Here is a 25,928-nt window from a genome sequence, read left to right on the forward strand (position 1 = left end):
ATGATAGAAATTAAGTTTTTTACAATCAAGTTTTAATTTCATGAATGATTAGGTGTATTTCTGGGTTGATCATTTACAAGGAAATACTATTTTAGTAACTTTGAGGAAAACTGCTATTCTTCTTAAATGTTTAATGCTGACCGCTTACTTAATGATTGTGTTTTTATCTTGTAAGCTTAAGTAAGCAGTGTTTTTCTAGCACCTTTACAGATGAGTTGATTGAGTTTTATATACTGAGGAAACAGCGGGGATCAGGAATGCGGAACAAAACTTTTCGAGTTGGAAAAAAAAAGGGCTTGTTTGTCTTGCTAGACGAGTTGAGCAAGAAAGAAGATGTGAGGGAATAGTCTGTGCGTGCTAAGGTCAGTGCCGATCAGGGTGAACCAAAACATGAGCCAAGATATATATACTGAAGTACAGGTTCTTCACAGTACATGATGCAACTTTTACTTTTGATGTTCAAATCAACAGCAGCACATTGGTCTACACACTAAGCACAAACACACAAAGGCTCAGAGAGGTTAACAAAATAACCATGTCCTCGACTTCAAATTGAAGCCCAGTGAGCCGTTCTGCAGGAGCTGTTGGGGGTTAAGTGCCTTGTTAAACCGCAGTTTGATTGAACTGAATGGTTCATTAGGCAGTTCCCTTACTGTTCATACAGACCTAAATCACAGCGGTTCCATTTGTCTTTATCAGATATCACAATTTACCCTGCAAATGTCTGAGGAATATGGACCTGCATCGACTCGTAGAAGGAAAGAATATGAGTCATATGGAAGGCAAGACTGGAAGTTACATCAGCACTCCTGACAGCAAAAAACCAGTTGTGTGGGCTGCAGAGTTTCTGCACCTCAACTCCTCCCCACAGATCAAGAGAGTGACAGAGATTACCCATTAACTGGCAGGCGATCATTTCACTGTGTGCCTTTGTTAGAAGCACTCTGAGACACAAGTTCATGCGGCGCCGCTGACTGGTATTGACCTGGAGGATAAGTCCTGTTTATGTGTAGGATTACAAAGTGTAGGTGTTGCGAGAATCTATTGAGCGAAGATACTCATGGATTGCCTGGACCAATCCCCTGGACAATTTACAGACTTCAAGAAGGGTGACTTCGAGGCTAATTGGACTAAGCTGGCAGAATCCAAATTTGGTCATGTGTACCAAGTCAAGCTCAAGCTTTTGAGGGAAAAATGCACGTTGAAAACCTTTGATACCATCTTAAATGCCAACAACTACAGGTAAGAGAAAGAAATGATCAACGTAATGCAAGTTCCTGACTCATAATCACTCATGAGTTAGACGTTTTGAAGGAATTGTATCTGAGTTCCCTTAAATTTGCCTCAATCCTTGGTTTCATTAGCTTCTGCCTCTTCACATCAAAGTGAAAAAGAAAAAGAGAACACACCTACATTTTTTTATTGTTTTCTATCACAGGAAAATAATAGATGAAGTGTCCAAGATTGCCCAACTCAAATGCAAGTACATTATTTCCATCTACGGAATGTGCAGCGAAGCCTCCGCTGTTGTGATGGAGTACATGAGTAATGGATCCTTGTACAGTCTCCTGGCCAGCTACTCTTTCATGTGGTCGAAGAAGTTTCAGATGATTCATGAGATTGCCATGGGAATGAACTTCCTCCACAGCATGAAACCTCCCCTTCTCCATCTAAACCTGAAGACATCCAATATCCTTCTTGATGACCATCTTCATGTCAAGGTCAATACAACTTTGCCAACTTTTAGTGATTTTAGATTGATCAAAGTCCCTCAGAAAACTGTTTCATAATTTGCCTCTTTTTTTTATTTACCTAAAAAAAAAAAAGATAGCAGATTTTGGTTTAATCCACTGGGAGGAAGGCATGAACAAGAATGCTTTTACGGAGTATCTCATTGCAAGAGGAAACATACGCTACAGTCCACCTGAGATATTTACTCAGTCTTCTGGACCACCAGGAACTACCTTTGATGTTTACAGGTGACTCACTAAATCCATTAATTATTTCATGTAGATTGCATTTAGGTTTTGTATAATTAATTGCTTATATAGTGAAACATATTTAATGTTTACTCTATTTTCTCATAGGGACATATTTTAGTGTTGTGATAGATGCATGCAGGGGAATGAGTTTGAAACAAAACTGTTAATTTTCTAGACACTAGCAACAAACTTAGATTACATTTTGAAGGAACTGTCTTCAGCAAACCCCAAGGTACAGATAAAAATGTCAAAAAGCGGAAAACTTCCCCTCTTGCCTCAAAGGAAATCTCTTACTAAGAATTGAAGAGAGAAGTTACAGGATGCCAGGACTCAGCTGTCTCCTTCTGCTTTGATCCACAGCTTTGGGATTGTGATGTGGGAGATTTTATCACAGAAGAAACCATATCCAGGTGGGAATAGACTGATCTGAAAAGTGCACATGTTCATATTAATTAGATTTACAATAGGGTGCATAGGGAGGTGTGGTTGTTACGACTACTGACTCAAAATCTTTCCAAGTGTTTTCTTTTTCTTTTTTTGTGATAAGAATGAGATAAAATAGTTAGAAAAAGACAGCAAATTGGTATGTAGTGGCATATGTTTGAAATATTTTTGCACTTTTTGTGCATTTAGCTTTCCACTTTTTGTTATACTCAAATGCATTAAAGATACAGTGAATCTTCATGTTGTGTACATACAATTCCTCAGTAAATATTATTATTGAAGGGAGAACTTCAAACCGTCCATTGTTCAAGACTGGAAAAGAAAAACAGAAAGTTGAATTACTTGGTATCCCAAACTTTTTCCAAAAAAAACCTCATCCCGTCAACTTTGCCTCCTCAGGCTCATTGTACAGCCTTATGAAATTAGCAGTTAAAACCAATGAATTATTTATTGCTTCTTCTGCAAGAAAATTCACCCCTCACTTGACACCATTTAAGTCTGCACAAGGGATTAGTTTGACAGAGAGGAGTGCACAGAATTTTAAAAAATGAATTAAGTCAACAAAAGAAATCTTTCAATGCAAAGAAAAGACAATCAGTTTTCAACAATTGTAATTATTTACATTTCAAAATTAGCTTTGATGAATAATCCACTTATTGCTGATAAACATGTTTCATTGTTTTTTTTGTTTTTTTAATGTGACAGATGTGCATTTGAGATTCAGTCCAACGCATTTGAAAAGAACAAATATAGCCATTCATTTAATTTAGGATTGATATGCCATATAATTTGGAAAGCTCTAAAAAGTATTTTATTGAAATCTTACTTTTTCAACTTTGTTACATGGAAAGCTTTAAAAAAAAGACTGGTTTATGTTTAATTTATTAGCACAGAGCAGAATCTCCATCTGTTTCCTTAATGAGTTATTAATTTGGAACTGTATGAATTTGGCAATTTACTGACCGAAGTTAAAAATGCTTGCTTCTTAACTTTTTGTTACTTTAACGTCATCAAAATAGCCAGTAAAGCAGAATTTTGTCTTTGTCTGATTTTTCTGCAGCACTTAATTCTATTTTGACATAATACAAATTGTTCTTTTGAAAAGAATAAAAACAAAGTCAACAATATTATTAAACCTGTTGGTTTTTTGATGGCAAAATAGCTTTTTTTCCACCACAATGTCCTGCCAGCCAACGTTTATTTCTGTACACAGGTGCAACGTGTCTTTTTTGAAGATTACAAAAAAGCATTGCTTTGCTGCAGGTAGCTTTTAGTCTTAATGTGAAATAAGCTGCATTTGTGTCCTATTCCTTGATGTGTGTGTTTGGGTCCTGGTCTGAACAATGCAATTCCCTCTCTTGACGTGGGCTTTGCAGCCTCAGAGAGTTAGTTGAAACATTACTCACACACACTCAACTGGAACAGAAAAAAGAAGGAACTACTTCCCGCTCGCAATGACTATATCATAATAAACCACAACTTTTCCATCAGTAGTTCAGCCAGCACAGCTTTTGTAGCATATAATTTTACAGCTTTCTTTATGTAACCTTATGGTACTAAAAATGTTTCATGTGCATTCATTTAACTCATTCAAAGTGCTTCAATAAGCATAAAAAATATATTTTTAAGCGATTAAAGGTTTCTCTACTGAGGAAAATTTTCCATAAATTTGAAGTTCTCATTTTAAAATCTTATATAGCCTTATATAACACGTACTTGCTATGTGTAGCTGCAGATTGATGGTTTCACCAGAGTGCACAGCCTCTCTCCTCTTTTTCCCTCCTCATAAACTCGTCTTACTCTCGATATGCTTCAACAACGTCTGCAGCAAGGTGCACTAGAATGCACAAGCATGCATATAACTCTTGTACAGAGAAAGGAGTTCAAGCATTTTTTTTAACCTAAAATCTAAAATTACCTCAACAACAAAATATTCAGACTTTATAAAAATATCTTTAAGCATTAAAGCAAAGACTTATTTACAAATTGATACATTGTTAGTTAATGACATAGAGGGAAAATGGCTTATTTTGCCCAGCAGATGTTTCAGAAACAGTTTTGCTGAATTTCGGCATGTTCATTTTCTCTGTGTTGTGGATGCAGGGTGCAGTGTGCCAGCAGTCATCCTGCAGGTGTCACAGGGCAAGAGACCTTGTTTGGATTTTCTGCCAGCTCCGAGACCCAGCGAGTGTGATGAGATGATCTGCATTATGAAACAGTGCTGGAACCAGGACCACACCAAGAGACCACTGTTTTTAGGTATTGATGTTGTAAAATGTGAGGGGAAAATAAACAAAGAGACTGACAAAAATAAAAGCATTAGGAGGACAAACAAAAGAAGATTCGGTCAGATATTTTGTGTTGCTGCATGCCAGCTGGGACACCGACCAAAAATAAAGGTCATCACTTTTTGACCCACGTCTAACCTGGTCATCTTCTGTGTACTAATTATCTTAGTGATTTAATAACCAAACACACTCTTTTCACACATGGTGTCATTATCAGTTGGAGAAAAACCTTGAGGTATTCCTTAATTAGATAGAAAATACTCTTTTTTTTATAAAGTCTGCTTTGACAAATATGTCAAAATAGAATTGTTTTTGGGTTTAGGTTTTTGCCTGTTTTTGTACCAATCCACTCTGCATTTGATGAATTTTAAGAGCTTTCATTAAACAAGTATGACATTAAACTTGTGTTCAAGAAGCATACTTTGAACAATCTGGCTTTTGATTTGTTTGCAGATACTGTGAGGAAAACTGAGCGTTTGAATGAAGGCTTGAAGATCCCTGGTCCGATGGGCTGTCAAAACAATGGGGACGCCAAGCAGGAATCCTATTATTCATGGCTGATCTCCCCAGTGCACCAAGTCAGTTCTGCTTGATACACTGCTTAAATAATGCTGTACCACATCTAGTCTAGCAAGGACAACGCAAACCATGGGTTTTGTGAGGACAATCGTTGTTTAAAGAGGAAAATAGTTGTTCCATTGTGTTGCTTGAGATAAAAATGTTACAAGCTTACAGAAAATAAACACACTTATTTGAATACTTTTTGGCAAATGCACTTGCACATTTTACCATTGTTAAAGAGAAATTACTGTTTTAGGGACAGAAAGTATTTTTACATACTTATCAAAAGTTTTTATCTGTCAATTTATATTTCACTTGGACTGTCTTGGAAATCTATTTTCTTTTTAAACAAATTGCCATGCTTGACAATCTGAAATCGCACTATTTACATTGTAGGAATGAGTTAATCTGGCACTCACTATACATTTATGTTATAAGAAAATTATTTCCATTTAATAAAAATACAAATATATAAGGTTATTATGTGAAAGTTTAGGGACTATTTCTTTTTTGGGGTGTAGTTTATGAATAATGAAGAACTTTAATATTCCCTTCTTGTTTTTCTTATGCAGGACTCTTTTGCTGAGAAGCTCAACTTTTCCTCAGGTAAACAAGACTGCCCATCAAGTTAGAATAAATTATTGTAGCTTAACATTTGTTAAAAAGTTTTCTTTTTTATGACAATTGAATTAAATTAATAATGAACATTTTTTTTAGATAAAAAACTTTTTACAGTAAATCATATCCACAAATCTTTTTCAATTCTGAACATGTATAAAGGAACATTACACTTTACCTTGAGGTATCTCAATCTTCTCATCTGCTGACACAAGAAATAATGAAACTTATAAAAGTTTAGATCTGGATGAAAGCTTAATTGGATATGATGTCATTTAAAATTAAGTTTTTTATGTCAAATTGATACTACTAAGTCTTTAATCTTATATAAAACCTTTACCTTCAGTAAAGCTTTTTGTACCCCAACGAAATAGGCACTTTAAGTTTTGAGTTTGAATCCAGCCTCAAAGTGGGCGGGCTTATAGTAAGTCTTTGTTTAGAAACTCTGACTCATTTTTTATTTTTCTCATTGTAACAAAAAAGAACATTGAGGCAGTAGCAGTGCTGCTGAGGCCTGTTTTTCCAGCTTTTTGTAACATTTTATAACATACAAAGACTGCACTCAAACTGTGCTCCATAGCTCATGTAAACCTGAGTTTTATCTGGCGTAGGTCTTATTGCTTAAGCGCGAGAAAGTATCATTCAAAGACCATTCCAAAGGAATGTTTTCATAGCAGTTGAATAGGTGATTTGTAACACCTTTTTATTTGCCCTTTAACTGACATATGATATAAATGAACTCCACCATGCAGTCTGTTCCAAAACAAGCACGAAATGTAAACATTTCACACCTTCAGAAGGTGTTGACTTACCTCTGCAGTCTCCGCACATCTTCCTCCTCTCTGTTTGTGAACAGCGCTGTATGATGAAATGAGAAAAGAGCAGAGTTGAGCCACTTTATCCGCTCATTCATACAATTCATTGCAGCGTACTGCTTGTGTGTGCAGTTCAATAAGCATTTCTGTTTTGATTTCACAGATGACCAGAATGTCGAGGACGGCGTCCTGTCTTTACTAACAAAAAAGGACTTTGGTAGTTTTAGGCAATCTGTGAAACAAGAGCATGTTTGTATGCAGTTTTCAGGCCAGAAGAGCCTCCTTCACTTCACTGTAGCCAGCGGTGATTTAGAAAGTGTCAAGCATGTCCTGAGTCTGGGAGCTGAGGTCAACTCTGTAACTGCCAAGGGATACACGCCTCTTATTATTGCTGTTCTGCAAAGGTCTGTAAAAAAAATACTACAGCAATCACACGTGACACAAGAAGGTACTGTGCTTGGTGCACCACAATAATAATAAAAAAATCATGCTTTTTCAACAGATTTCATGACATCATCCCTTTTTTATTGGAACATGGAGCCTCTGTAACCCAGGGAGATGAAGATCAGTGGACAGCACTCCATTTTGCAGCTCAAAATGGAGATGACAGGATTGTTAGGATTCTATTGGACAAAGGGGCTTTGCCAAATGCTCGGGAAAAGTCCGGCTGGATCCCGCTTCATCTGGCCGCCCAGAACGGCCACGAATCCGTGGTGCGCCTGCTGATTTCACGATCCTCCGAAGAAGCCATTGTGGAACGGGAGGAGGAAAATGGCAGGACGCCAATCCATCTGGCCGCTTTCTATGGACATCTGAATATCGTCAAGCTCCTTCTTACTCTTAAAGCAGATCCCAATGGCACTGACTCATCCCTCTCCACTGCACTTCACTTGTCAGCTGAGCGAGGGCACAACCGCGTAGTCAGGCATCTGCTAAAGTTTGGGGCTAAAACTGACACCACAGACAAGAGAGGATGCACACCTCTTCACCTGGCAGCTCTGTGGGGTCACGCGGGCATTTGCAGACAGCTGCTGTCAAATGGAGCAAACCCAGAGTCCAAGAACCTCCAGGGCTGGACTCCAATTCACCTAGCTGCCTTAAAAGGACATGAAGGCGTGGTGGTCCAGTTGAGTCAGGATGGCTGTGTGAATTCCAAAGGTCAGAATGGATGGACCCCGTTACACTTTGCCTGCCACCAGGGCCAGGCGGACGTGGTGGCAAAGCTTCTCGCAGCCAAAGCCGACCCAAACATAGCTGAGGACAGCAATGGATGGACACCCCTTCACATAGCCTGTAACAGAGTCAGCTTGCCCTGTGTCCTGAACCTGATATCATATCAAGCAGATGTCAATGCAGTAAATTCAGAAAAAGAAACACCCTTACACTTGGCTGCACAACATGGTTGTGAACCCATTGTAAAGGTTCTGCTGATGAATGGAGCCGATGGAACGATTTTAGACTCTTCTGGCTCCACAGCTGTGGATGTAGCCCGGAGAAATGAAAAATTGGAAACTCTGCACCTGTTGGAACTGGAATTTGCAGAGTACCAAACTTGAAGGGAGACTCTTTTGAGTGAAATCATCTTTCAATATCAACACATTAGAAACAATACTGTGAACTGAAAAGGCACATTTTTTTCCTATAGTACACAGTAAAAAAAGGCTTTTTTTAATAATGGATTGATATTTTTGGACAACCATTTGTTTGATTTTTTTTTACCTCCTTTAATCAGCATTTAAAAGCCCCTATTGAAATAAGTTTTTCTTTTAAAAAATTAGCTATTTTGATACAAAATGCAAAATACCCATAAACATAAAGAATAAGATTTGGCCAAAAAGCATGGGGGTAACACAAATAAACAAACCCATTCCTTTCAATTCTTCCTTTAATTTGTTAGTTTTTGAAATAAAAAGTACAGAAAAAAGCTGTTCGTTTCATATCTGAACATTTCGAAGCAAATAATCCGGCTAAATCCCATGCGACTGACAAGGCAATGACATTTTTAGGTGATATTCTCCAGCTATAGTTAATGCATAGATTATACTGTATGCTTAATGAAAAGCCAAGATAATTATCTGCCAGTCATAAGGACTGAAAGAAATGTAGCTCAACTTGTGCCACACTCATTTACCACTCTGACATCTTATTAAAATGAAATAAAATGCACAGATTGAGGAGAGGTATTGACCTACACTTTCATAGGATTTTCCCTGCAACCACAGGAGACCGACTCTGAAAGAGAGGCATGAGTTGAGTCCAATCAAATTAGAGTGAATGAAAAGCGCACAGTTAAAATTGGATTGAGACTGGGCTTCATTTTTTTTTTTTTTTGTATTGCTCAAAAGAATAGGGTTTTTAAGTGGTATTTTAATTATCCCCTCTAGGACTTAAGGTAATTGCTGTTTTCTGTTAGCTTTTTCATTTGTCTTTCAGGCTTTTCTCTTTCCTTTTTTTGCACACCTAAACAATGTTTAAACCAAACTACCACCTATGTATGTATGTGGGTATCACAAAAAACTTTAGGAAGGTTTCAATAAACAAAACGTCAACAAATTGTTTCTACACCTAAAATCACACACCAGCAAAGGCTGTCAATAGATGATTCCTATGCCTCTACAAGCAGAGTGTATCCGCATGAGTATGTAGCTTGATATTTTTAGGTTTCAGGTGTGTTTCTTCATAATTTTTTGCAGATGGTTAAACACAAGTTGGCAGGTGTGTAATTTGCAGGCAGTTTTAGTTATTCTGATTTCAGAGGTTCCTTGAATGGGTCATGTAGCCAGTCCAAAGCATATGTTTCTTTTCCAAATTCCTAAAAATGCCCCTCATTCTCTCATGAGTCAACAGAGAAGAATTGGGAGAATTTCAAATGTTGTTTACCTTCTGGTATATCCCAATTGGGGTTGCCACAGTGAATCAGCTTTCACCAATCTGCACACTTGGTTTGGCAGAGAGTTTTACGCCCGTCCTGACACAACCCTGTATATTATCCAGGCTGGAGACCGGCACAGGGAGACCTAGACTTGGGGGGTCCCATGGCTATGTAATTAGGCAGTGGCTTGAAGGGCCTTGGAAATGGGTGAAGGTTAAATTAAACCAAAAAAAAAGGTGATATATGCATTTTACATTTAACATTACCATTCCTATGGGAATGAAAAATTCATCACAACAGAAGATGATGCAATTCTATCCAGGTTGTACTGTAAATGTACATAGATGGACCACAAAGAGTGCAGTTGCAGCTGTGTACAAAACCTGCAAACAAACCATCTTGGAAAACACAAATACACACTTTACAAAAGCTAAAGAAAGAAGTAAGTTGGACATCTGACAATTTATGAGTTTAGCATTACTAAAAACGTTTTTGCAACAGTTATTTATTTATAGTTGCAAGGTTTACCCCCAGACACCCCTGGTGGCTTACATAACATACATTTACAACACACAGGCTTTTTAAAGGTATACCCGTGTGCCTTTGATGCTTCTGTGCTTATCGGTTTAATCATGAAAGAACGGTTATTGCTTCGCTTTCAATGTTTCCACAAAAAATTGTGGGGTTGGATTATCGTCTCTTCATAGAAAGCATGGTTCAGTGTATTCCCTGCTAAAGGAGATTTCCTTTTCAATTTGCTGAATTCAAACATCCTTTTCAAAGAGACACTTGGTGACTACCGGGTCATTTTATTCAGAAAAGACCATTCCTTTTAAAGAAGGGAGCATCTGGTATCCCATCCTGTCAGTTGGCCAAATACAGAACTTTTGTGGTGTAATTTATTGGAGTTTTTCGATATGGTCAGAGGGCAGAGTTATCCCGAGTGTTTGGAAAAATTGCTGGTGAGTAACCTTCCTTTTTCATCCTAAATGCTCAATGGTGAGCCTATACTGTGCCATATGCTTTGTCACATCGGGAAATTGTGCTCATGTTTCATTTATCCGCTAAAAAGTTTAATCGTATCCATAAATAGAAATTCAAAAAACGTCAAAAAAAGTAAAAAAAAAACGTCGTGCTGGCTGTTTGGAAAATCAAGTATCCGTAACCCTTGGGACTCAATAATGGATGCGGACCAGATGCAGACTGGTCCTCGAGACGCGTCCAGTACCGGTACCCTAACCCAGTACTGGTTCGCGTCCAGTACCACATGTTGTTCTGGTTTGGGACCCAGTCTGGTCTCACATCTGGTACAGCGTCCAGTGCCAGGTAAGGGGAACCTCTGCGTTGTGATTCTTGACCGGTTCTGGTTCGTCCCCTGGAGGTTGAGGACCAGGGATTTAATGGGAACAGCCAGCACGTCAAAAAACGATTTGGAGACACCCAAAATGTCAAAAAGTGACACGGAGGAGTTCTTAACCAAATGTCAAAGGCCAAAGGTAGCTTGTGGCCTGGTCAGCGTATTTTCTATTTTACAAATAAGCTCTTTTTGTAAACTGCTCCTGATCCACAACAATTTAAACAATGAAATACTAGGACATACAAATTTTAACTTACTTTTCTTAATGTATTGTATCATTATAAAAATCCCACATAAATATGTTAAAAACACCAAAAACAGTTTTCATCTAGGTGGATCTTCAAAACGTAAGCAATATAGACCATTGCCTGATTGTATTCTGATGACTTTCCCTGCACAGCTTTGTTGTAATGAAACCAACAGCTGATCTCCAGTAGAAAACAGTCTACCTCTTTTTTCTCCAATGACAACAATGTTCCAACACTGGTTCCTGAAAAACAAGTCACTTATCCACTAGTATCTAATCATTAAAATCAACAGTTGTCTCAGCCTTTTTCGCACATACACCGAGACATTGAATACTTTCTGTCACAGCCCGTAATTGGGTTTGCAAGCATCTAAACTAATTTTAATTTCTAATGGGGAGACAAGCAGGAAGAAGATAATGTCACACAAGTTGTTGATATCACGAACACTTGAAACAGGAAGAAAAAAGCAAGCATTCACTTAACTGAAAGACTTTTTTTTGCTGTAATTCTCACTTTAATTAAATATTGAGACTGTAATTGTTACCTAGTGCATATGTTAATTTTAATTAGCTGAACATTATAGGAAAATGAAACTGCTTTTAACAATAATGACAATAAATTGTTGTTATATGTGCTTTCTGTCACTCAAAGGGGACTGAACAACATACAAAAATGAAAAAACAAAAATGCTTTTTTGTACTGTAAAAATTAAGTGAACGCTATTACAGTTTATGCCTCTGACATTCACATCCCTGTTCTAAATGATTTGTAATCCGGTCTGTCATCGTCTCAGATGAGAGTCATTACATGCACTGGGAGGCCAGTCCCTACTGGTAGAGTAAAGCTCCACCACTCAGCTGTTCCCTGTGGTGATAAGTAGATCCATCAGAGTGAATTCAGTTACGATGCAGCTGTGTCTTTTGGCCCAGGTGTGTATCCTCAGCAACACCAAGCAGGCCTTTAGGTAGACGTCTCTGTTGTCACCACAGCTGACTGAGGCATCTATCATGCCTCTTCGGGGATGATTTGATGATAAGGACAGCAATCTAGCAACCCATCACTGCAATCTGATGCCGTGAAAACACCCGAGGTCAGTCTTTTGTGTATCCTTGATTCTCCTGTTGCATGTGTACATTGTTTTCCTTCCCCACTGAATTTTTATGCAACAGAGTAAAGCATTTTGCCAAACACTGTAATTTAATTAAAATGAAATTCCTACCACAACAGCACTTTGATAACTTGCCCACTTTATTAATGACAAAACTTGCTTTTTGTCCTGTGTTTACTTATTACCCTTTTAGCACCTCCTGCTCGGCGTTGTTGTGCTATTGTGAAATGATTAATGGTGGATCTCACTATCTACAATTGAACAGAAAACACCATCCTTTAGCTACCTTGCATTTTTTAAATTGGTGTAGTGTCAGGGTTATGTGAGAAGTAGTCTTAAAAATACAAATCCTTTTTTCATGTAATATTTGGAATACATAAACCTATTTTTGATGAAGAATATATTTTTTTCTCCCCAACATTTTGTTGATTCACCTTTTCCAAAAATACTGCAATGACACTAAACCCCAGTTTAGACTACAACTGAGATGGTCAATAACTGATATGGAAATTTCTTTCAAATAGGGCCAATTAAAAAACACATTAAAGGGGATTTGTAAACAAATGGTGTCTTAAAAAATGTCACATAGTGACTAATTGTAAAGCCACCCTCAGTGCTTTAGGACCTTTTGGCAAACTGCCCACAAGCTTGGAGATCCTGTCAATGGAAAAGGGGGCTATCCCACTTGTCACAGCAATCCAACCACTGTGGATCCCATTCTGCCCTTTCTTTAAGGACACAGCCCTCAAAGGGCATCCCAGGCAAGATTGAAAGGCTTTTTATCTGCACACTAGACAGGCCACGTTATCTATTGCCCCTCCCTTTGCATTAAGACATTCGCTGTAGCTGCCTCAGGTGATCTTGAAGTCGTTTCCCCTTAGACCTTTCTTGCATGCAGAAGTCAATTTTTCTCTAGGATGCCCTGATACATGACATCGTTGATGTTTCCATTCAGCACCCCCAATGGCATTATTCCTAAATAATCAACATCATCACTGAATCCCCACCTTCTTAAGTGGTTTCCTGTGTGCAGTCATTGCGGAGATTCACACCATGTAATTGTCACACCCTCTGTCTTCTTTCTATAGAGTCAAGGATAAAGAGGCTCTCATCCATAAAAGCTATGTCTCATGTGCCTGAGCTATAATCTTCTTTGCTCTCAAGCTCAATAAAGTCAAGGCTCTCTTTGTTGAATATTATGCAGGGACACTCAATCATTCATCTTACTCAGTGACCATTCTTTGATTTACAGTTTGAATGCTAGTTGGAAAAATTGGATACTCTGGTGTATTCCATGGAAACAAAAGAGGCAACTTCATTGGTAGTTTTCAGTTTCTATTGTAGGGGTTAACCAAATGAAAATATTCTAATTTAGTCAGTCCTGGAGACTTTATAACTTCAATGACCTTCCTTTTAATGAAGTTTTAGGATTTAAGGAACATTAGCAGAAATGTTGGCTTGCTTTAGTCTGTCCTGTAGGAGTGCCAACACTCTTTGTGCTTTTTAGCATGGAGCGTCTTTAACATGTTCTTGTGGCCTTTTTATCATGACGGAAGACGTATATAAAATAATTTAAGATTAAAACTGTGCTTCTGAGAGTTTCTTTATTTAAACCATGATGGATCAGGAGCAGACAAAAATCCGCGGTTTAAAAAAAGCTCATTATGCCAATGTTAGCTTGGGGTTGTCAGGTGTTATAAGCTCGCAGGAGAGGGTGTAAACCTAGGGCTGATGAGAAACTTGCTTTGTCTAACTTCTGCGCCAGCAGTCCCACCCACTTGGGGCCCACCAATTCAGCTCAAAGTTGAAACATATGGGGCCTACATTGCAATGTTTGCAGGGCAGTACTCTAACCATAACCTGGCACTGCACAGATGAAGGTACCGAGTCCGAACAGGAAACAAACATAGGCCTGGATGCGAACCGGTACTGGGTTAGGGTACTGGTGCGCTCCGCGTCCCGGTACCAGACCAGTTCCAGTTCGTGGCCCAAAGGTTGGGGTCCTGTGATTTAATGGGAAAATGATGAGTTGGGGACACCCAAAACGTGAATTTTTTAAGCGCAGTGGTCCTTAGCCAAACGCCAATATGTGACAAGTTGGAGTGAGAATGTTTAAGGAACAAGATTTTGTTTTGCAGCCAATAGACCTGCTCACCTTAGAGTTATTGCTACCACAATGATCAACCGCACCGGAGCATCTCAGATTTTTACATTATATATTTAATAAGTACAACAAAATGACTGAATAACTTGTACAAAAATAAGTTTGAAGAGCTGCAATAAACTAGTAAGTCAAACCTTTAACACTTATTGACCCTTTGGGAAAACCTGGGTAGCCCACAGTTGAATAAGTTTTCCAATAGTTTGTGGAAAAAAAAATTTCAGAGCAGTCATCCAGTAGTCCAGCTAAAGTAGTCCAGGGGGCTTAACAATCAAGCGTTTCACTTATATTTTAAAGACTAACTCTGCTGTAAATTGTGCTGTTGGTTTTTTCAGCATGTACTTGTGGCACTTTTCTCATAATAGATGACCTATATAAGGCAAATTAAGATTAAAAATGCACTTCTAAGTATTTGTTTATTCAAATTGCATCAGGAACAACAAACAAACAAAAAAAGCTATTTAAAAACACTAGTACAAACTACAATCAGCTTGTGCTACCTTAGATTCATATACATCTTGGTTTTCCTCATCTGAGCTGGCATCTAGCTCAAAACTGTACGGCTGGATAGCTCTGATATTGCTCGCCATATTTGTTGCACCATTAATGTTAGATTGGGGTTGTGAGGTAATGTAAACTAGCGGGAGAGAGTGTAAACAAAGAGATGATGGGAAATGATTGAAGGCTTACTCTGTGCCAAGAGCCCCGCCCACAACTCGGGGACAAATTTCTGCAGCTCTGCAGAAACAGTGTGCTGGAAAACAACACAAATTTTTCAGATTGTGCCTATAATGGCATAATAAAAATACCACTAGGAATGCTGTCACAATATATCAAAAGAGGATTGGACTAGGACTTTAAATGGTAAATGCCACAAAAATATAGAAGCTAAAACGTAAATGCTCTTTGTCAGTTTAAACTATTGCTGCAGCTACAGCGTTTATAAAAAAACAAAAAAAAAGGAAAAGATATCATGGAATAACTCAAGTATTCAATTATAAATTCACAATTCAATAGAAATGATAAAAAAAACTGTAAATGTTTTCTAGTTAAATAAGATTGCACTTTTCAGCTTATCACTCCCCACTCCCATAGGAAAATTGGATACTGATAACTGCATAAAAACACAACATAAATTGTTAGTAAATAAAAAAGATGGCATAATAAAAAGTATTTCACCTTTACTTATTCACAGTGAACTATCTTTTACAAGTGAGTCCACAAATAGCTTCATACAAAAACCTGGCCAGCAAAATCACAGAGATGCTCCACTGGAGCGACTGTGTTTATGTGTCTTGCTCAAGGGCAAGGCAGTGGGGTTAACAAGGGTGAAGAAAACATTGCATCTGTCCAACACAGGTTTAATCCCAATGGTTCATGATTCTATTTCTCTTCTCTAGAACTGCTCTTCAGTAGCTAAAATTTCCAGCATTTTTTTTCTTTCTTTTTTTTTTTTTATTATTTTTTTACAAATAATGCAGCACTTAGCCTTATCATAAAAAAAGATCCAGCCTCCTAAAGGCCTTCTTAAGTTGCTTTTTTTTCACCATCTACCTCTGTGTCAACGGTTCAGCGATTCAGCAATGTGTAGCAACATTTCTAGCAAATCAGCAAAATATTTCCCCACAGGAATGCTTTTTTTGCCAGAATATTATTAAGGCAGCATTGTGTATATTGTTTTGAAAGCAAAAGAAACTGCGTTTGTTGGTCTGTTTAATAAATGATTTCACTGACTCTACAGCCTGATCCAACTGTTTGAAAAAATACAATAAATCCCCATTGCTCTCTGTTTGACATTGCTGGAAGTGGCATGTTGTTGTTGTTTTCCCACCGGTTAGAGTTTTGGTTGTTTTTAAAGAATAAAAACGTAAAAAGACTTGTTAAAATTTGCACTTTTTTATGTAGTTCTATGACAGCAAGAATTCACAGTTTCAAATTATTTATTCATGTTTGAAATAAATATTGCAATTTTATTACAGAATATTCAGCAGATTAATACATTTGTTAGTGGAAAATTACATTTTGACAGTCTTTCTGTAGCAAGAAAGTTGAAACATCCTATAAAGAACATTCAATGATAACTATCTGAATCAGTTATGTAGATTAGGGGGAGGTTTGCTCTCACCGGTAATGTGATTTTTCTATGAATTATTAAGACCTTCCAGCTGCTACATTAATATAACCTTAGTGAAAGTGTCAGTGAACAAGCAAACTACCAAGTGTACTAGGGGTGGGCAATACTGGGAATTTGGGTATCGATCTCATAACAAATAATTACAAGGCTAGTATCACCAATATCAATACTAATACTTTTGACTAATACTATTAATAATACTACTAATGTTTTTGGGTTCACAGTGATGCAGTGGTAAGCGCTCTTGCCTTACAGCAATAAAGCCCCTAGTTCAAGTCCCGGCTGGAGGACCTGAAACAAAAACACCATGCGTGGGTTTTTTCCGGGGACTCCGGCTTTCTCTCACCATCCAAAAACATGCATAATATGTTTATTGGTTACTCTAAATTGTCCCTAGGTGTGAATATGAGTGTGAATGAGAGTGTGATTGTGGCCCTGTGACTGACAAGCGACCTGTCCAGGGTATGTCCTCCCTTCGCCCAGAAGTGGCTGGGTTAGGCTCCAGCAGCCCTATGATCCCAAAAGGGACCAAAAGTTTAGGAAATGGATGGATTATGTGATCATTATACTTCTTCTTTCACTTTCGGCTTATCCCTTTCGGGGTCACCACAGCGTAACAGCACCCACTGTTTCGCATCAGTGATTTGGCAGAGTTTTTACGCCGGATGCCCTTCCTGACACATTACAACAATCTTAACTAAAGAGATACACCAAATACAAAACAATGGTTAATTCATTTCCCACCGGTGAAGTAGGTGTATGTCCAGTGGAATTGGCTTATTTTCTGTGCTTGAGAACAATTCAAGAGTTGCATTGGTACCAGCTATGCAATGCTGCTGCGATTTGAGGATTTGAATGCCAAAGGCCGAATCCAAATTCTTCTCTTACCCCTACGGCTTCTCCTTAGCCCTTCAAATGGAGAGTTATAGAAAAATTGCATCTACATTTGTTCCTTAGTCTAATGTCTGTCCAAATTTGGTCGTCACTCCCACTTAATGAAGTCAATAGTTGCTGGTCAGCTGCGTAAGCGTGGAGCTTTAAAAAAGTCATGCTAAAACAAAAAGTCATCACTCACATTTAAATGTAAACTTCTGTGCTTCAGAGCGCACCCATGTGAAGAAATGCGCTTCTCCTCCTTCACAACAGTACGAAGTAGTTCACCCTCATGGTGGAGGGCTCTGCATCCCACCATGGCAAGGGTTAGCCCATAAAAAAAAAACATTTTGGACAGCCCTACCCCTTAAAATGCCCCCTACAATTGGAGGGGTAGGGGCAGAAATTGGATTTGGCCCAAAAAAACTCTATCCATATATCCCACTTTTTTGTAGCAGTGGAGAAGCTCCTGCAAGGTAATGTGTGGTGGTTAGAGGAGGCATTGCTAAGGCAAAAATGGTGGCAGAGCTTAGTGCTAGCATGAAAATCTGATTCTGAATAGACTGACTTAGATACACGCTGTGTTCACATGAAATCTGTGATTAAGTCCTAGTACTTTACTGTATGTATTGAAGAAAAACTGCAGCAAAAGTATCATTATCATCACTCTTGTATCAATACTTACATTGGTATCGACAGTGTTGATACTCAGATTAATATGCCCACAGGTGTTTCAAGTTGAGAAGAATGCAAGAAAAGAGAGCTGGTTTGCAAAACAGTGGGTCGTATCAAGTGTTTTATTTTTAGTAGTTTTTGATAATTATCTTGTGGCTGATTCAAAGTCACTATGCAATGAATATCTTGACAGGTTACGTAATGGTGTTGCCAAACTCTTCAGATAACACATCAATGTCTCACAAGAAACTATATGTTTAATTAGAAAGCATTTTAGAAAAACTGCCATTCATCTGCATGAAATATTAGTTGAGACGCTGAACTTGCATAGAAATGCTCAATTAAATTCACAGTTACCTCACCTAATATCACAAAGTGACTGTACAGCTTTTCTATTCATAGTACTTTTGCTAAAGTTGAACGAAAAACTTCTCATGCACAAGCTGTCATTTATATGCAGTGTGTTGTAGAGGTGTGGATGACAGAGTTTTTCACTGCAAAGTGACTTTTAAAATAGGCATCGCCTTAGTAAAATTGCTTTACACATAAGGTTAAAGGATAGCAACTTTGTTCTTTTTCTGATTTTGGATTAAACAGTGTGAAAAAAAAAACTAAGGCTGGAAGAATGGAAGTTAAATTATAATGTGGGAAAAAGGGGTTGATATAAACCCAAAGAAACAACACTGTGAAAGGATGCATCGCCACACATCTATAACACGTGAAAGTGAAAATCCAATAAGTTTGAGAGGAAATTCTCTCTGACCTTTTATCATGGGAAATGTTCTATGGATTTTTACCATGAGAGTTTCCTTCAGAAGACCCAAGTGTTAAATGTGTGTTTCGTAAGAGTCAGGGGGGGTAGTGGTTGTGGGGACTGCAAAATGTACTATTTTAACTTCAGAATAAAATGTTATCCTTTTGGCACACAGAGTTTTTTTTAAACGTGAGCAGGACTGCTAAAATATTTGACAGCATAGTAATGAGTTATCCGTTTTGGAAAGTTTCAAGTACTGCGCTCCTGGCCAAATAAGAGCCTTGACTGTTAGATAGCTTTAAGAGTAATTTTTTACTTGGAAAAATAAGTTGCACCCAATATAAGAAAAATGGTTTGTTTTTTCAAAGTATTTACATTCTGCTTATCTACCAAACAGTAATAGAAAAAAAATCTTTTTATCTGCAATGAAAAACAACTTTGTTTTCAGGCAGTTACTAATGCAATCTAACAAGTAACAACACTAAAACAAATACATGCTAAATTGATAATACTAATCTAGAAGAGTGTTTGAAAAAAGAACATTTCAGCTCGTATGGATTTATTACAAAAAGTGCAACAGTTTGCAAGGTCATAAAGCAAATAAGTGTAGCTTTCAAGCATTGTTGTTCTGACTCCAATATAAATGTGCTGCATGGCCATATAGCTTTTCAAGAGGAGCATTGTTTCTGTTCACTTGTAATTTACAATAACATTTATATAAGCAGTTTTTTTGAAGACTATTTGGTCAAATAAGAGTGTCACTGTTTTTACCATAAAAAATAGTAAAGTCCTTGGTTTTTTGAAACCAGGTGGACCCAAATTCAGAACACAGGTGGAAGAACGTAGAAAAAAAAGATCTGCAACAAAAATAAATATTCAGTACATATCAGTGAAATGGTTTAGTCTGCTGCTGCTGCTGAGGCAGAAATAAAAAAAAACAAAATGTAAGAAAGGTAATTCCAAATAGCTGCAGTAAAAGAAGAAGCTTGCACGACAGGAAAAGAGCAGAAAGTACATACTGCATTACACACCTTATTGAGTGTATTAGCCATGGAGACTATTGCCAGTGAGTAGCACATTTATTTGAAGATCATTTAAAAAAAAAAAAAAAAAATTTGGTTAATCCAAATGAACCTAACAGCAAACACAAGTAAAAGGAATTGAATCTAGAAAGCAAGGTCATCTACTATCTTTTTTTTACTTTACCCAACACATTTCCTTTTTTAGAAAATATCTCAAGAATGCTGAAGATAATTGGAGGCTTTGTGTTCTTCTCTTGTCAGGATGCTGCACATTTTCTCAGTGGCATTTATGTCATGCACCCTTAATAACTGTCAAGCTTCTTTTGATATTTAAGCTACAAGGACACTCATCTTGTCTCTTAGGTCGATGTCTGACAAAAATGCAAGACTTCCAGTCTGACATTGATCGTAAGGGTGTATTCAGACCGGACACATTTGGTTTGCTTAAAGTGAACAAGAATTTGTTTTCCCAGATAATCTGGGACAAATTTTCAAATTCACAGGGTCTGCTCACAACCATGCGAGACTCTGAACTCACATAGATTCATGCAATAATCCACCATTTATGTTGGAAGAACTAGCAAACAAACCCTCATTCTGCCGTGATTTTGGATTAAGTGACCAATACAACACTCTACCACGTTCTATGTGATCCAGTGTTGGCGGAAATGACGTAAGCTTTACACCACGGTGAAAACATAGCGAGCAGTGATATAAAAAAATTAATTGATAGGTAGTAGAGCGGAAAATAAGTTTTATTTTGAAAAGTGTACCAGATGCACTTTGCACTCACTTGCGTGAAGCCTGGGATGAAAAGGCTCTGTGCTACGAGTGAAACCACTGGACCAAAATGGCAACTGTAGCTGTGCATTATGGGATGTATTCCAAGAAGTGGGGCAATAATGAGACATAGTATCTCAGGGAAAGACATAGTATCTCAGGGAAATGTGGTCAGATGAATGCAGGCTTATTAAATTAAGTTTTAATGTGAGACACATTTCCTCTCACACCGTTTTCCCAACAATCTATATGTCATGAACACTTACGAGCGTACCTTCTTAGCCATCGCCTCCTCAGAAACCGTCTTGCAGAATGCCTCGACCATACCAAAGTAGCAGTAAATTCTGTTGTACGTGACCTTGATACAGACGTTTAAAATTGGTCAGTGAAATATAAAGTTTGAATAAGAGAACTACTCCGACAAGAATTGCAGAGGGTAGGACTTCAATTATTCTTTCTCTTGTTGCTTTGCCCCGCCCTCATAATTCCTGGCCAATGACTGAAGAGATCTTTAGTCACATGGTTTTGTTTATAAGCTTTAGTTTGAAGCAGAAATGTCCGGATGACTGCTGTCTGAAAACAGACCAAATACTAAGTTTGAGACTCGATCCGGACCAAATTAAACAGACTCGATCAGGACTAACGGTATCCTTTCATTCTGAATACATTCTAAAATGGGGGCCCCAAAACTACGGCCCGCAGACTGGATATGGCCCAACTCAACATTTGGCCCGAACCCCCAAACACTATCAGAGACGAATAACTTTTTTCAATCTGGACAATCAAGACCCCCACAGAACGAGAGTTTTTAATCCACCCTTCTGCAGTCTGAACTATGACTATGAGAGGATAGACTACTAATTACAGAAATTAATTATTTAAAATTTAGCTGTTTATACCTTTTTGGAAAACAACAAATGTTTACGTTTAGGCTGTGATTGTTACACTTTTTCTGTTAGCCTACAAACCGACCCTAGCCTCACATCAGAGAAGAAAACAGCTATTTGGCCCTCACAAGGAAACGTTTGGGGACCCCTGCTCTAAAATGCAGGAGAAACAGCTATCAATAAAAAGAATCTTTCAAAATATAGACCTAAAGATTCTGACACTCATAAACCATTAAAAATGAGTTTTAAGCATCACTTATTATCTGTATATAAAAATGACTGGATTAAAAAGGCTGGACATGAAATCAAATGAGGTTATGCCTGCCTGGTTAAGCATCTTAAAATACCAATTTTTCTTGAAAAGCAGCTCTGTGCTTCTGCTGGTCAGGTGGAGCGCAGTGAGACTTCTCTAGGGACCTAAGGAGAGTAAAAAAAAAAAAAACTAACAGAAAGTGGAGCACATTAAATAGATCCAAAGTGAATTCAAAGGGGAAAGGAAGTGAACTGATCTTCCCAAGACTGAGATTATCACTCTGTGTTGTACTGAGAGAAATTTTTAGTCTTATTTTCCCTTCCAGTACAATTAAAAACACACGCTCTATGGTACGAATTGACCTCAAGCTTTTGACTTGATGGCTGATGACTTTCCATGCTCAATCGCAAGAACAAAAAGGTGCCAAAATTAGAAATGCATCCAATTATAGCTCGTCTAAGTTCTCTTAGGGATTTAATACTGTAGTCCTGCAAAAAGTAATTAGCCTCAAAGTTTTGATGATACAGAAACTAAAAAGAGCAAATAGAAGTTGGATCGTTTAGTGGTGTCAAGCAAAGTGTACTGAACTGATACTTCATCTGATCACGCTGAAAATGGATTCGACCTGTTGGGATTAAAAGGTATGCTTTTTAATAACAGACACACGCTGAAGGGTGAAGGCCACAGACAGCGTTATTTCCCAGCAGTTATCATTCTGGCTGCAGTTTGACCAGCTGTAGGTGTTTACCCTGAACGGAGAACCATATAGGTTTGGACTGTTATTTCAGAAGCTTTTACAGTCCAATGTTCTTCTTGTATTTGTCAAACATGCATTGATCTGTGATTATCAGCAGCTAAAACAAACGGAATATGAGCAAAGTACCACTGAAGGATTACCGATAAGCCTTTCTTCAAACACATCCAGCTATGTCTGGAAGGAAATACCTGGAACACAGTTTCTTCTACCTTTTATTTACAAGACTCCACATCAATCATGCATGGCTGAGTCTCATGCCCTGAGCATAACAGTGACTCAAATTACACTTCTTATGTCCTCACACCAGTGATTTATTTCCTCATTCAGTTCACCATAAGTGACATCACACTGTAACAAAGACAAAAATTATGGGACGAATAGGTGCACAAGATTGGAAAGAATCAGCAACCCTGATGTTATTAGACTATTAAGGAGGATTGAAAAAAAACCCTCTAAAAGCTGCTAAAGGGTTTCGTGTAATTTCATAGGAAGTTGTTAAATTTGCCATGTCAGCTGAAATTGCATGCATAGACTGACAACAGCTTTTCCTCTGTATGTGTGCGTAAATGTGTGTGCCACCAGAAACAGCTTCATATATCACTTAGTGCATTTGAATTTTTAAATGGGCACAATTTTGCAACAGCACTGTGTTTACATCACATTCAGCTAAGCACTTTGGACAGCAGTTTCTCTTTATTTTATAGATTTCAGGTGCTCAGAATGACCTTTTGCTTCCTGATGAAGGAAGATGTATGTTCTATCTGTAGGTCCTTTGTCTGTTTTTGATGATGCCAAAGAATTCTGCAACCACAAATATGTCATGATTTATAGCAGGGGTTGCTGCTGAGTTATCCTGTCTGTCCGTTCTGCTCCAGTGCATTGCCTCTTTTGCAAGTCATTTTGTGTGTGTGTGTTCCTATGGTAATGCTTTGTTGTATCACCATCATTCTGAGCGTTCTTTTTCAACATCCCTTTCGATTCTTGTAAAAAATAATCCTCTAAAGAAGGCCTTGTGGATTGTTGCTAGCAAGGAATTTCAAATTTGATCCTAAAATGTTGTGAAAATGATCATATTCTTATTGTATTTTTTATTTTTTTTAACAAGTGTTATCTATATCGACTGTTGTCCAAAAATGAGTTGGCGAAAAAAAAAATGTTTGGACACTTCATCAGTTTAATCTTTGTTTTGGATGTGTTTTTCAGTTCTACTATAATGTTTGCTAAACAAAACAGGCATTTTCTCTGTACACATGGACTTCAATGTGATTTATGTTATGCATCTACGTTTTCCATCTCCGTTAATTAGAACTATTGAAAGCAGTCTGAACACAAATCACATGGTGTTTTAATTTTAATGAGAAAAATGCAAAGCTTCTACAACATTTAGCTAGAAATAATATATTTAAAGCTTGCTTTAAACTTTTAATGAAGACGCAATGCAGTCTTTCTGCAGGCTCACCGATATTTATTTTATAGCAACTTGAAGATGTGAAGTTCTACCAGTCTAATGAACAGCATGTTTTCCTAGAAAGCTAATCAAGTTTTATTTTCAGAGGAAAACTTGTACATAACGGTTGCTCAAAGACCGGAAAGATCACATCTAAATTCCACTAAATAGTAAGAATTCTATTTATCACCAAGTTACATCACAAAGTTGTGTTGTATCATGGTTTGTGTAGAGAAGCTAGCACTAGGATGTGCACCTAAGATACTTTAAATATTATTTCTTTCTAAAAAGAAATAAAATCAATAAATAACAAATAACATTTACTTCCTTTATGTCATTTATAGCATCATTACAGCTTTTTGTAACTTACTGCAGTCAGGACAAAAATAAAGACGTTTTCTCCTTTTGTCTGGTAGTTTATTACGAATGTTTTGACCCAAAGGAAGGTCAGTTGACTTTGGTGCCTAATGTGAAGAACAATGAATGATTTCTTTGGTGCCCAGTGGTTGCCACCAGCGAAAACAAGGAAATTGTGGACTGCTTTTCCTTGTCGGTAAACGTTACTGTTATCTGGTGACTTAATCAGATCCGAACCAGAAGCCTGGTGACTGGGCCGACTGCATTTTTTTTCATTACGGGAAACTGCTTGGAATTATCCAGTTATGAGGAAGTCATCTGTCAGAGGTTTCACTAACAAAAAAATCACACATAACGAGCTGGTTAAACTAGTTTGACCTAGTTGCAAAGTATTGTGAGTAAGTGCATATGACATTTAAAATGAAAAGGCAAGTTTGTTGTTTAACCTCCAGACCTAAGCTAATTTTAGAGCTAACCCTCTGCACACTTAGCCACACTATTGCTCAACACTGATTTGCATTTGAATGACTTAGAATGTACTTTTTTCTCCTTGTTCCATCCCATTGTAGAACAACGATAGAACACAGACAGTTAAAAATAACTTACTCTTAAGCTAAAAAGAGATGAATTCCACCTTTGAAGGAATAATAATGGCTAAAAAAAATCCACTCCTGCCACTAACTCAACATAGGAATAAATCACTACTCTGCCTCTCAAGATGACTAAAATATGTTTTAAAAATATATATCTAATTTATAATAAACAAAGGTTTAAAAATAACCAAATGGAGGGTGGTTTATTAAAAATGGGATAACCACAACTCTCTGCATCATATACTGATATTTGACTTTCTAAAGACTCACTTCAATAAAAATGTGTTTTTCCCTGACACCACGTGACCCATTAGCTGCACTAGTTTTCCTGGCAGCCTCTGCTGTTGCAGGTAAAGTGGTTTTAATAGATCAGTTTTATTCAGTCCAGCTTCTTCTTTTACTGCTGACTCTCCCTGTATCCAACCCCCACAAGCTGGAATCCCTGTTGTGGCTGTTTTGAGTGTATATGATCTTTCTACATGTAACCAAAGCTACAGTGTTAAACTAAGATGTCTGCTATTCCCTTCGTTTTTGGTCTTCTTTTATCTCCCTGCTTGTTTTTGCATCTGCCTGCACAGTTTAGTTCGTATTATTTCACCTGCCTGAATATGCTCATCTGTTCAGTTCAGTACATGTTCACTTGTCCCGTTCCTCTCTAATATCCGTCTATCGGATTCTTTCTACTTTGACATTCGGCCGTCCACTGACCCTGACTCTGATCTGCAAGCTTTGGCTAATTTTTGTCAGACCTGCCCCAACTTGAGAGTGAATCTCACTTAAATGTATATTTTGAAAATGTAGATACATTTAAACTTGCCTGTTTGCTGCTTTTTCAACCCCCAGGACCTCTGGATCAGGTTTTTTCTGCTGCTAGGTAAGGCCACATGCCAGTGCTTTATGGTAGCTACAGCACCCTCTAGTGTTCTGGAAGACTGTTCTCTT

General features: G+C 37.8%; 1 protein-coding gene and 1 long non-coding RNA gene across 4 annotated transcripts in view; one reads left to right on the forward strand and one right to left on the reverse strand.

Annotated features, from left to right (window-relative positions):
* Positions 1-22,792, reverse strand: part of LOC112149640 — a 31,572-nt gene extending 8,780 nt beyond the window's left edge. The window contains exons 1-4 of one of the 3 annotated variants that reach the window (XR_002919818.2): positions 21,927-22,792; positions 6,706-6,751; positions 6,072-6,095; positions 2,277-2,408 (exon numbers count right to left, since the gene is read on the reverse strand). This is a non-coding gene — a long non-coding RNA (uncharacterized LOC112149640). Of the gene's footprint in view, positions 1-2,276; positions 2,409-2,485; positions 2,522-6,071; positions 6,096-6,705; positions 6,752-21,926 lie in introns of those variants that run through there. The other 2 variants (XR_002919816.2, XR_002919817.2) reach the window with 2 other exon arrangements.
* ankk1 (ankyrin repeat and kinase domain containing 1) lies at positions 69-9,439 on the forward strand. The gene is made up of 9 exons (XM_024277459.2): positions 69-1,242; positions 1,439-1,721; positions 1,828-1,979; positions 2,343-2,392; positions 4,530-4,685; positions 5,168-5,292; positions 5,848-5,881; positions 6,872-7,112; positions 7,211-9,439. Exons 1-9 carry the CDS (start codon positions 1,061-1,063, stop codon positions 8,262-8,264), a joined length of 2,277 nt encoding a protein of 758 aa, XP_024133227.1. The 5' UTR covers positions 69-1,060; the 3' UTR covers positions 8,265-9,439.
* Positions 22,793-25,928: the final 3,136 nt, after the last annotated feature.

The sequence above is a fragment of the Oryzias melastigma genome, linkage group LG13, assembly GCF_002922805.2.
Source record: "Oryzias melastigma strain HK-1 linkage group LG13, ASM292280v2, whole genome shotgun sequence".
NCBI classification, from domain to species: domain Eukaryota; kingdom Metazoa; phylum Chordata; class Actinopteri; order Beloniformes; family Adrianichthyidae; genus Oryzias; species Oryzias melastigma.

Coding starts and splice junctions, on each gene's coding strand:
- ankk1 (XM_024277459.2), top strand. CDS start 1,061: ATGGATTGCCTGGACCAATCCCCTGGACAATTTACAGACTTCAAGAAG. Junction 1,722..1,827: donor ATGACCATCTTCATGTCAAG/GTCAATACAACT, acceptor AAAAAAAAAAAG/ATAGCAGATTTTGGTTTAAT. Junction 5,882..6,871: donor GAAGCTCAACTTTTCCTCAG/GTAAACAAGACT, acceptor TTGATTTCACAG/ATGACCAGAATGTCGAGGAC.